The sequence below is a fragment of the Platalea leucorodia genome (genome assembly GCF_965183815.1).
Source record: "Platalea leucorodia genome assembly, chromosome: Z".
NCBI classification, from domain to species: Eukaryota; Metazoa; Chordata; class Aves; order Pelecaniformes; family Threskiornithidae; genus Platalea; species Platalea leucorodia.
Genome location: NC_138858.1, coordinates 55,870,921 through 55,883,855, shown reverse-complemented (window position 1 = coordinate 55,883,855; position 12,935 = coordinate 55,870,921). Strand labels below are relative to the sequence as shown.

At 45.9% G+C, this 12,935-nt stretch overlaps 1 protein-coding gene across 1 annotated transcript; it reads left to right on the top strand.

Annotated features, from left to right (window-relative positions):
• Positions 1 to 2,812: 2,812 nt before the first annotated feature.
• On the top strand, positions 2,813 to 12,642 carry FUT10 (fucosyltransferase 10; the record flags this gene model as incomplete). Its single annotated transcript, XM_082337115.1, has 4 exons — positions 2,813 to 2,893; positions 5,414 to 5,699; positions 9,865 to 10,700; positions 12,418 to 12,642. 4 exons carry the CDS (start codon positions 2,813 to 2,815, stop codon positions 12,640 to 12,642), a joined length of 1,428 nt encoding a protein of 475 aa, XP_082193241.1.
• Between the last annotated feature and the right edge of the window lie 293 nt (positions 12,643 to 12,935).

The following is a 12,935-nucleotide window of genomic DNA, read 5'->3' as shown; positions in this document are numbered from 1 at the left end:
GCTGGGAGCAAGGCACGGGCTCAGCGGGGACGCCCGCCGCAGCTCTCGCCTGAGGGACGCGGGTGCGTTCCCTCCGGGTGATGAGCCCAGCCAGCTCTCCAGGCGCCTCAGGGCTTCCCAACTTCCATGACGCATTTCTTTTTCTGACAGCCCTCTGGCTTGATGCAGTCAATCTTAAGTCCTCATGAGCATGGCATCGGCTAAAATAACGCCACCGTTGTAAAAAAATAAAACCGCAAAAAGTGCAATTATGCAAACAGCTCTAGAAATCAGTGACGGATTTATTTTTTTGGGGGTGGGGGGAGGTCTTGCAGTGCGGGACTCGCAGGACTTGCAGTTGGGCGGTGTGTGGAAGCATGGCGCTCTCAGGCCGATCAGCCCCCTGCCTTTCCCCTTCAGGGCCCCGGGGACCCCAGAAAGAGCCCCCCCCGCCCCGGGGCTGGCCGTGCGGTGGGCGGAGGGCGGCGCCGCTCCGCCCCGCCCCGCCGCGTGCCCCGCGCCCTCTCCGCCTCCCCCCGCACCGAGGGGGTGCAGAAACGGAAAGTAAAAAAAAAAACAAAAAACAAAACACACCCCAAACCCCCTCAGACCCAACCGGAGGGGGACGGCGGCGGGAGCGACTTTCTCGGGGTGAGTGCAGCGGGGGGCGGGCGGAGGATGCCCGGCCACGGGCGGGGAGCGGGGCCGGAGCTGCGGCCCCCGCCGGGGCTGCGGGACGGGCGGCGGTGCGGCGGGCAGGCGCAGCCCCGGCCGGGATGCCGAGCCCGGAGAAAGGCAGCGAGGCAGGGCGGGAGGCAGAGGCGACGCGGAGGGCTGGTAGGAAGTTTGGAAGGGTTTGCAGGGAGCTGCTGCTCTCGCAGGGCGGCCGGGGGTGGTGATTTATCCTTCTTCCCTCGAGTCCTCAGGGCTTCTGCTCGGCCTGACCGCGGTGGGGAAGCGCTGCAAGGTCAACTTTGCCAGCGGAGCTGGGACAGGACGGAGCCTTGTGCGGCCCGCCCCAGGGACGGGCCGTGCTGCACTGCATCGCTGGGTTAAAGTACTGAGCGTTGGGCGCTGCAAATGCAAGACTGAAGCCATGGCCCAGCGCGATACCCTGGGGCAATTGGTACAGTGCACCCATGGTGTGGGCAGTTCCCCAAAAATGGGACGATTACTCCTTTTTTACCGAGGCAGAGGGTAGGGGGTGATTCAGTGAGTCATCAGAGTCGTACTTTTTGCCATGCACAGGGTAAGATGTGTGGTATTAAAGATACTGTTCTGCTCCAGGGTGTGCCTTGAGTAGATTTTCACCAACACAGCTGCAGGCAGAATTCAGCCTGTTCCCCTCCTGGTGCCTCATTTTGGCTATAATGCAGGAGGCACAGAAGATGCAGAGGCTTTATAAAAGATCCTACCTGATTTGCGAAGTGCTCAGCTGGCGGTTGTGCACTTTTGTGCCCGCACAAAACCTTCAAAAGCAGCTGTTCCATGCAGAGCAGAACTTACACAGCGTGGTTTTGTGCAAGGTTTTACTAAAGAGGCTTTTCTGATGGTTAATGGGAAGGGATAAACTCATGTTGCACTGGAAGCAGAAACAGGATCATTTATTTGTCTCTAGCTGCCAGCGCCACAGAGTTAGTACTACAGTAGGCAGTAGTTTTGGGACCCATCCCTCTTTGTCAGGTTTTTGGAACTTTGTGAGTGGGATTAGGATGGGGGAAAAGCTGGCAGGTGCGTGCACATGAAGACAATACAATCACGTGCACCTCCTTTTCATAGAAAACCAGCCTGAATTACAGGAGGCACATCTCTGAAAGAAATGAGTTTTAAACTAGCAATTTCTTAAACATTTTTTGGTGTGTGTTTCTGCTTTCTGAGCTTTCAGAATACCCACATTTTTCAAACTTTATTCCTCTGCCTTGAGAGATAAAGTCTTATCTTTCTCCCATCCTCTTTTTTTTTTTTTTTTTTTTTTTTTAAGATGAAGCTGGAATTTGCACCTACTTATGTTGTCAGGAGTTGGGATTTTCACACAGTAACATCCAGCATGCAGCAAAACAGTAGGACTCTATGAAAGCTAAAATAAGCATCGGGGAAGGGGAAGAGTTATTTAAGGAGAGACAGACCAGCACAGATGTAGATTAGAGGGGAAGGGGAATTTGTTAAATTTAAGTGGTTTTAGGTGTGGAGAGAGTTTGTGTGTGTGCTGTATGGTTACTTTCTCTATGCATTGGGCTAGATACGCTGGTGAACAGAAGTCCCAGAAGACTGCAGTGTAGTATGTCTCAAGGCCAGATAGTTTTGTGCCTCCGCCGGGAGCATTTTCAGGGCTTGCCCAGGGAAGGAAAGTCTTTCATTGCTCACCTGTTTGTGAGTCTGTTGAAAGGCAGCACTGTTTGCCATCTGGAACTAGGGAAAATGGCTGCCCTTCCCACGCAGGACTGAGCCAGGCCTGTCAGTGTCCCTCTGTGCTGACTGCAAGGAAAAGAGGATGTGCGACCTTGCTTAGAGAGGATGCCCAAGTCCAGGATGACCAGAGGGAGAGTAGATGCCTGGGGCTGTGCATGTGAGTGCTGTTTTGTGCAGGCTGCTTTCTGGATACCTGGCTCAAAATGTGGCTCTGGCACCTACAGAAAGCTACAGGTAGACATCAAGCTAACCACTGAGCCTGAGGAGCGGTGTTTATTGATTCTGTACCCTTTTGCAGCAGCGGTCGCCATGAAGAGGAGTAAGGATGGAGTGGGAAAGCCCTGCAGCAAAGGCTGAAGATTTTAGACAAGCTGGCCTTCCTGATGCCGAGCTCAAACCGCTCTGACAGGCCTGGCAGTGCAGCATGATTAGGATGAGGAGGAAGAAACTGTGGGCATCTTGCTTCTGCTTTGCAGCTGCCTTTTTCCTTATGGTGACACTCCAGGTACAGGGGCAAGGGGGGAGGTATGCATGACATCGCTCTCAAAGTATGACACAATTCTGGCAGATGAGAGAGCGCATTAAAGGCGACAGACATTTTCCATACAAGTCTGTGCTTTAAGAGGAGTGTTTAAAGAAACTCTGTCAGCAGCATTGCCCTGGTGGTAATGGCTGACTCCAGAATGACATTACACAGAGAACACCTTTCTTGCATAGCTCCTCAGCTCCTGGAGGAGTTTCTCAGGAGTGGTGTACCATACCATACCATGTCTTGTTGCCTCCATCCAGCATTGCCTCCTTTGTTCATGTGTTTGAACTTATTAAGCAGGGAGGCAAGGCTGGACCCATTTCATACTGATGTGACAGACAGACCAGGGAAATCTGAGCACATCAGTAAGTGGTGATGGAAATCTGTCCATCAGTCTGCACTCAAAGGCCATTCTTAGCGTTGGGAAGTCCAGTAGCTGGTCAGTAAAAAAATGCATGAGAGAAAAATCTATGTGGAGGCATATTAATTTGTGGCTGGTGCAGGTTACCCTAGATTTTCATTAGAAGAGAACAACTTTTAGACAAATTGAATCAACCGTGGATGGCAGTCATGGGATTGTAGGAGACTTCAGTCATCAGAGGGCCAGGATCTGCCCCAGAGTTGTCTTTGCGCTTAGGATGAGCTCTGAACTGAGGCTCTGGTTCAGACCGGTGCCTCAGGTTACTCCCAGAGGAGTCAGCAGGAGGACCTCTGAAGCTCTCCCAGGCTAGCTGCCTAGTCCAAATTGGAGCCATTTCTCAGGGGCAATCACTGACACTCAGTGGTCACTTACAGTTCTGTTTCCCTGAACAAGGCATCCAAAGGTGATATGGCTGCCCTAGCATAGGAGCAATGCTAGCAGGACTTCAGGACCTTTATTGGGAGGGTTTGTGACTCTGCTGTACCTCCATAGCTAAGCAGGTTTGGAGCTGGTTACAGCTTCCCTGTGCCTAGCTGGGATTTTTATCTTGGAGTGGTCACTGGGTGGTGACACTTGGTGCTGTGGTGCTGGGACTGCTGTAGCACAGGAGCTGTCGATATAGTTGGGGTATATCAACCCCCAGGAGTTCAGAGAGAGCTACTAGAAATTGTGCACAAATATAGAGACTCCTTAAATTCTGCCAGGGCAAAATTTCGAAGGAAAGAAGGAGCATGTTCCTGGAGAAACCTGGACATCAGGTAGTTATAGACTTATTTCATTTATATCACTGCAGTTACATCTTGTCAAACTATTAGACATATGAATCTTTTCCCCGGCTAATATCTTGTCCACTCACCAATGCAGGAGCGTTTTGTGTATTTTTCTGTACAGCTGCACTTTGCACAGCCTCCTGTGTGTGCTGTCCCAGTATCCTGTGTTGCACAGAGCCTATTTAGTCTAGCTACAATCACTGTATTTTGCTATGCAGTGAGAGCGAATGACACAGCGAACAGCAAAATGAATGCATGCAGTAAAGCTATCAGGGAAGAAGAATGTTTTCAAACAACTTAACATAAACAACAGTCTCCTGCTTTCCAATATCCTCCTTCAGAGCCATCCGACAAGTGAAAGTGCCATGGCCAAAGCTGTCTGGTGGGTTTGAGTTCCCCCATCATTCTTGCAGCTGTTCATGGGGTGGCATCATGCACTGCCTGTGAAGGTGCACACACAAAAAGCCGTTTGCGCGGTAGCAGGAACGTCTTTGCCCCACTGAAGCTAAGAGCAGGAGCTATGTATCCTGTGGCAATACCTGCTGGCACCATTTCTGTCACTTGGCTCAACAGACTTCTCTGCCCCAGGACACTTTTGTGGCAGGTACTACCTGTAGAAAAGAGTGGTGGCTTCATGGACACCAGAAATACCCCACATTTTCTGGGGACTTCTGTCTCATGGCTGAGTGTTAGAGGCTTCTCCTGTGGGTGGAGAGTTTTTAAGGTTCCTCGGAGGGTTTCAGATCTGTAAATACTGGTAGATCTGTTCATACTGATAGGTCGTTCACTTCTCTGCATACAGATGGGATTTTTCTCCTCTACCTAGCCATGAAGTTGTAGTTATATTGTCTCTGAGACCTGTCTGCACCTCATTTATTCAGTCAGTGGTTTAAAAATTAACGGGGGTGAGTACAGATGGCCACAAAGAGACATGAAAACTTCATGTTTTTTTTTTTTTTACAGCTAATTTCCAGAAGAAACCTGGCTACTGAAGGGCTGTTGTCTATTTTGTGCTTTTTCCAGGGAGAAAGCAGAACTTAGGTTGTTAAATCGTACGTGATGTGGCCTTATCTCAGTACAGAAATGTATTTCCTGCCTCCTCCTTACAAATTCAAATTAAAGCGTTTGCTGTTCTGACAGATCACCTGGACGGTGGCTGCAGTCAGTGAAATGCATCCGCTTTGATTGACAGAAGCTTCACATGCAGGCTTAGTTAGTGCTTGATGCTTAAACTCTAATTTGTCAAGCAGATGTCCTGGCTAACGGCAGTGATGCGCTGTGATATGTATGTTTATTTCCCTGAAGGTTATCACTGAACTGGGCAATTCAGAGAATAAGGTGGCAGTAATCTCCAGTTTACGCAGTGACCCATTAAAGCCTGTGGAGAGACATGCATTTCAGTTTAAGAAGCAGGAACTTCACAGCAGCTTGAAGGCAGAGTCTGATGTGAATCGCTACCCCATCCTGCTCTGGTGGTCTCCCCTGACTGGAGAGACAGGGAGATTGGGTCAGTGTGGAGAGGATGTTTGCTTCTTTACTATCAACAAGACCTACCAGCACAATCCGATGACGAGAGCGTTTCTGTTTTATGGTAAGGATCTGTTTCTTTTTAAAGGATTAACTTTCTCTTCTGCCCAGTTATTTTCTTTTAGAGGTTAAATATTCTAGGTGTCAGTCACTGAGAGCAGGAAACTTATGCAGCTCATTGTGCTAAACTTTGCGTGGTGCTGAATACCATCAGCAGAGATCCAAAGATGGACATTCTCTGTAAAAGTATTCTGAAAAGCAACTGTGCACGTCTGTGGGATGACTGTTGCCTTGTCTCATGCTGCTTTCCAATCACATGTGCTCCCTGCTTATGGGAGGAAAGATCATTTCTTGTAGCTGCCAAGTCATTAAAAGACAGTCTGAGATCAAGCCAGCTTTTTCGAGTCTTCTGGTTTGTCCCCCTAGCTGAGGTTCTGCAAGGCCTTTATTGCAGTTGTGCAAGTCTTTTGTCTTAAAATAATGCCCTCGCTGGTAACTGTGCAACTCCCCTGCCTGATGTGCTGAGAGATTGCTAGCAGACTGTAAATGGAAAGTAGTGAAAGAAACCCATTGATTCTGCACAGGGAGCAGCAGCTAGTGCAACTTTCTGAGCTGCTCTGGCTCTGCCACCTCAGAAACTTCCCACTACATGTGGGTCTAAAAGTGAGTCTACAAGTAAACAAGTGAATCTACAAGTAAAGTGAGTCTACAAAACACAAAAGATGCACCTTTGAGAAGTAGGCCTTTTGTTAATTTTGTTCTTTTTCCCCACACAGTTGCTTTTCAGAGAAAAAGTGAATTTTAGGTGGGAAAATAAAGCCAAGTGCTATTCTGTGACTGGTAGGTTCAGCTCCTTTGTCTGGAAAGAAAACAAAATAAAACAGAATCCTGAATCTCATTCACTCATTCAGGATACAGGTGAACTGGAAATATAGGAAAGAAGGGCCTTTAGCTTGGTTGATAACAATGAATCAAAAACTTCTCATCACTAGTCTTTTCAGAGCTCCAAGTAGGTCAGCTTTGTTAGCTGATAATATAGTGGTCAAGCATGAAAGCAAAGGAATAACAGCAAAGGAATGAGAAGCTGACCCAATTAAAGACAAGGAAAGCTGGGTTGGCCTCACATGAAAGCTGTAAAGTCTGGTGGTTTTGGTCTCTGGTAGTAATTCTGTTTGCTGTTTCAGCATTAGGAAGACTATTACTGTTATTTTTTAGCAGGCTTGTGGACGTGGTTTACTTACTTATTTTTAAAGGACTATTTATACCCAGCAAAAGACTCTCCCTGCAGTTTATTTCTTTTTCTAGTGATGCTGGCTAAGAACTGTGTAAAGACAAGTGTCAAAATATGCAAAAATGTTACTTGTCTTTAAACCACAATAAATGATCTCACAGTGCTAAAACCTGCAGTGACAAAGGTCATAGATGGTACTGAACGTGAAAAAAAATGCTGCATCGGTACAGAAAAGCTTCACACACACACACACACACTCTGACCTTGATGCACGGAGCTTGTGGGCCTGCAAAAAGGCAGATTTTGGGTTTCCAGAATTTCCCTCTTAACAGCCTGCTGAGTGTAAACGTGAACATCTGCGTTTCCCTGCTAAGGTTGCATCAGGGCACAGTTTCACCTTCCAAAGAAACCACATTAATTTTCCCCTTGGTCAGTGAGCTAGTCAAGAGAAGAATGATCCAAAGCTTAGAAAACATATTATGCAAAAATATAGGGTACAGATGTTCGCCAGCAGAACTGCTTTGCTAGGAACACCTGCTTTTCTGCAGCTTGTCCTGACTTACTGTCCTGGCCTGGGAAGCCCCTAGGTGTAGGTGGTGACTTTGTCAAGTGCCACCATCTCCTGTTTGGAAGTGAGATGTGGCATCCACTTCCTGGATTTTGTCTCTGCTTTTGGGAGGGATTCCCAACTCCGCCTTCTCAGTGTCACATACTTCACAAGAGTTTTATGTGTAGCATGAGCTGGATCTGGTGCCATGGTGTCGGAGCCTCAGGGCTGTTGTTCCTAAGGGAGGAGGATGTCCAGCTTTTCTGCGCTGGAGTGTTGAGTCCTTGGAGTATGAATCCTGAATGCAAGATGTCTCCTAAGATGCAGAACTTCTCCTGACAGCATCTGTCTTTCTCTTCTGCACTTTGCCACATATCTAAGATTTCCTAATTAATAGTTTGGAAGTTGAAATTGCTCATAATTGTAGTCTTGTTGTGCTTTCTCTATCCCCTTATAAGCTCCTTTATTTCCTTCATGTCACAGGGTAGGGAACGTGCTGATGTTATCTTCCCTTTAATCCTTAAAAGCTTTTTGTATTCTTGCTGGACTGAGATTGATTAAGTGTTACATTAGGATCAGTCGTTCTGATGTGCTCTGATCTATAGTGCATTTTTCTTTAAGTTTCTCTTTGCCTAATTCTATCCTGGTTTACTAAGTTTTACATGTTGCATTTTTGTCTCTCGCTCATTCCTTTCCTTGTTTCATTCTTTACTGCATTTTCCTTCCTTCTTCTCTGCAATAGTATGTTAAAGAGAGAGCACTGTTGGCAGGAGACAGAGCTGAAATGCTATGGTTTCTGTCCACAGCATTTCGTTATTGTCTGTATGCACTGCTGCTTCTCTTCTGGGTATCACTTAGAACAAAGTGTTTTCAAAACCAGATAGGCCTTATAATCTTCCCTGATTCACTTTTAGTTTTCCTCACCTTCTTATATCACTGCAACACATCAGAACCAGAGGCATCAAATAGCATTTTTCAGTGAGTGGAACAGCCCTTCATCCATCCAGTTTGAGGGCTTGGGACCACCCTTCAGTGGGAAACAAGGTCAACTACTTAGTGGCCTTAAAAAACCCTACCTGATGCTTTTGAAGGATCTTGCTCGATAGGAGGTTGTTATATTACTGGCAGCTAACATCCATCTTCACTGCAGTAGCAAAGTCTTATGTTGGTTTTATAAGGTCATCCTTGGAGTCATCTTGGCAGGCTCATGGAGCCACAAAGACCACTGGGCATTTTTTTTCCCTTCTTTATGTATTAGTTTTTAGATCAAAATTCTGTTAGACTTTTGCTAGCTCCCTCTTTTTTCCGATCAGTGGTTTGAGGTCAAGGGTAGAACAGAGAGTGAAAAGTTACGAGTGTGACTAGGATGGTAGAATAGCTTGTCCAAAGAGAAGGGATTTGTGGTGTTTTCTAAACCAGCTGTTCACTGTTTCTTTCAGTTTATGAACCTCCCTTGCTTGACAGTACCAGTTAAAAGTTCTGTATATTCAGTGCTTGTACTTAAGTAAAAAATGGATACAGTTATAAGAGAGTGAGGAAGTATCTTGACAGAGATTCATCAGCTTTGCATTTAATCTGCAATAAGGCTAGTTGTATTAGTACAGCAGTACTGAAGGGAGAGCAAGGGTCAGATTCACGAGCTGGTATTTTGAATTCGGTTTTGCACAGACCAGCCTTTGAGGAAAGGCTTCTAGGTTTGTCCTAAAGCTTCCACCACAGCTTTCCTAAGTTGTTGTGGAGGCTCCCTGTCCTCGCAGGCAGGTGCAAGCAGCTGTAGTGATCTGTTTTTAGAGTTTAGGTATGGTTCTTCTTCTACTATTGGCATTAGTTTGAGGAGCCGTCTTCTGCCAGAAGCTACTTCTTTATATATCTGGTAGGCAGCTGTGATACATCATCTTGTAATTCTCTCTTTGATAAACTAAATAGATTGGCTTCCAAAGTCTCTATAGTAAAATGTCTTTCCAAGACTTGAAGTCATTCTTGTAATTTTTCTCCTTAACCCTGTCCAATATTTTAGCATCCTTTTCGTTGTTTTGCTACTAGAACCAAATTGAGCCCTGCAGTAACCATTTCCCTCACATCATAGATAGAGGCAATACCATCTGTTCCCCTATTTACAGAACTAGGGGATTATTAAGCATCTTATTCTTCTCATTTCAGTGCATTAAAATATAAAATTCCTAGTGAGCCTTTGAAATCAAAGGCCTTTAAACTAATATGAACTGAAAGGAAACAATTTCTAATATTAACTACTGATCCCCACTCTCTAAATGCTGCCAAATTCAGTTTTATCTGTCATAACACTTCTCTGTCTTTGCATGAATTGCTGTCTTTGCAGTACTGCATTATAATCTCATAAATGTGATGGTTGTAGGGCTGATATTAAATTAAAACTAGACTTCTGTGTCATTGTAGTTTGGGGCAGACTAAACACTGTTTGCTTTTGTCTAGGTACCGACTTCAGTATAGAGAGCCTACCCCTCCCTCGTAAAGACTATCATGATTGGGCCCTTTTCCATGAAGAGTCACCAAAAAACAACTACAAACTCTTCCACGAACCAACCATCACCTTATTCAACCACACTGCAACCTTTAGCCGCCATTCTCACCTACCGCTGACCACTCAGTACCTTGAGGGTGTAGAGGTCCTGAAGTCATTGAGGTACATGATCCCACTGCAGAAGAAGAACAGCCTGAGGAAGAGGCTTGCACCACTTGTGTATGTGCAGTCTGACTGCAACCCTCCTTCTGACCGGGACAGCTATGTGCGTGAGCTGATGTGCCACATTGAAGTAGACTCTTATGGGGAATGTCTGCATAACAGAGACCTTCCTCAGCATCTCAGAAATCCAACTGCCATGGATGATGGGAACTTCTATAAAATACTGGCACAGTACAAGTTCATTCTTGCTTTTGAAAACGCTATCTGCGAAGATTACATCACTGAAAAACTCTGGCGGCCACTGAAGCTGGGAGTGGTACCAGTGTACTTTGGGTCTCCCAGCATTGTAGACTGGCTTCCTAGTAACAGGAGTGCAATCCTGGTATCCAGTTTTTCACACCCTCGGGAGCTGGCCCGCTATATCAAAACACTGGATACAAACGATCAAGAATATGAGTCTTACCTACAATGGAAACTGAAAGGGGACATTTCCAACCCAAGGCTGCTTACAGCTATGAAAGAACGCAAGTGGGGAGTGCAAGATATCACTCAGGACAATTACGTTGACACCTTTGAGTGTATGGTGTGTAACAGAGTGTGGGAAAACATCAGAAGGGAAGAAAAGGTACTTGTGACTTTGTCCTTGTGTCTCAGAGAGGCTTTAAAATGGGACTAGGCTCAGATTTGTCCTAGGAAGTTTGATTTCTGGCCAGCCTACAACCGCAGGTATTGCAATGCCATTGGGCTGTGCATCCTCATGTCAAAAGGTGTTGGCAGAAGGTGTGGAGGCACGGCTGGAGCATGTGTTCCTCATACTGCTGCAGTGCTTGAGCTCATACACATCAATCATTAAGCTGGCGGTCATTTCAGCAGGCTTGAATTGTTCAGGGAGGAGGTTTTTATCAGGCTACAGAAAGCAGCCTAACTTGCTGACTTGCTTTAGATGACCTGGAACATTTGGAAGCAGATTGCCCAGAGAGGTTGTGGGATCTCTGTCCTTGGAGGTGTTTGAAGACTCAACTCAGTGCTTCCCTAGGCAATTAGATATGATTAGACCTGTTTGGAGGAGGGGACTTGACTAGATGATCACCAGAGGTCCCTCCTGACTTAAATACTCTATGTGGGTACATGCAAACCTGTAGTGACAACATGCCATTGTCTGTGGCCACATTTGGTGACTAAACATTGAAATGCCAATGTTTAAGGCAGGTTGTGCATTTGTGAGAGGAAGTGGACCTGTTCTTCCCAGTCTAATCCTCTTGAAATTATGCTGATAGGGACCAGCTGGAAATGGCTGTCTTATCAGGAAGCCCGGCACTGAGGCCCCAGCAGTCTTGCAAGGGTGCCAGCCATGACATCAGAAGGCCATTTCAAAGGCACCATGAGCTGTTCAGTCTCCTGAGGCTACTAGCTGTGATGGATTTGGCTGGTATAAACAGAGCATTACTTGGAATTAGACTGAAGCTAAAAACTCTCACCACATACATTTCTGAGTTGGTGGATACTCATTTTAATTGCCACATTCCTTTAAGGTTTCCAGGTTTATGTACCAAGAGTCAGTAGCCATTTTTTAAGCTCTCCATGAGTTCAGTTGTCAGCATGAATCAAAAAAACCCTTTTTGTGTCCAGTAATGAAACTGGTCAATAGCTCTAGTATCCTACGGCTCTCCTGTATCCATTAGGCCATATTTTAGCTGGTCACAGTCTGAGCAGTACACTCAGATGAAGTGTAGAGATGAAGAAAACATTTCAAGTTACTAAGGTGATTTGAAGTGATGGGGAATGCAGACTGGCAAGCATTACATTTAACCAGGCTTTCCTGTTTGAGTCTGCTGCAAACCTGGACAGATGTCCTCTCTTTGACTTAGGAGTACAACCATGGAAAGGTATAGCATAGGTTAGATGCAGATACCCCTTCCCCATGCTTTTGTGTCTCTCTAGTCAAGAAGACTATGAAGACCAGCTTGCTCTGCTGATTGGATTCATGGCTTGTTTCTTCTCCTTAAAAAAATCTCATGAAGTGTGTGTGTATATTTAAGATTAAAACAGAATATAATGATGAAAATAGAACTCCTCGCTTAGAATTTCAGTTTGGGTGGGCTGGTTGCTGCTTGTTTGCAGCCAGACCTGTTCTGAGGCTCTGGCTCTTGTCAGCATGACTGGCTTTGTCCCTGGCACTTTGGGGAGAGCTTCCCCTCTGACATCCACAGGGACATGGCTAGAGCATGTAGTGGGAAGGAAAATGTCACCGACATGCTTTGGTAGTTTACTAATGGTGTAGCACCTTTCTTCTCTGTCTGTCTGCGTCCCTCAATAACCCTTTTATTTCTCTCCATTGCCAGGGATGGCTGCCCCAGAGGTGGAAGGCTCAGGTTAACCATCTCAGCTGCCCCAAACCAGAGGCGTTCTGGTTCTCGTCTTCAAACCCTGGCTGGACTTCTCTCCAAGAGATGTGGATACCAAGCTTTGAGCAATCCAAGAAAGAAGCCTGGGCACTGAGGCAGCTGGTGGAAAGGAACAGGAATTTTACAGCTCAAGAATTTTGGATGCTTGTATTCAAGGAATAAACACAATGACTTGTAGAACAGTCAGCTCCCTAGAGGAGTCTGTGGAATTTTCTTTTGTAGGTGACCTTATCATACATAGGATTGGTAGCCATAGGAAGTAGACCTATAAGACTGAATTTAGTGTGTTCAGTGCTCAAGGGGTACTAAGGAGTGCTAAATAATATAATCACCCTGCCAGGGGATATGTATACATATATATATTTATATTTATAATTATTTATATTTATATTAATTGTCAGTAGTTCAGATGTTTGAGCATTAAGGCACAAGTTGTCAAGGTTCTCAAAACCCAG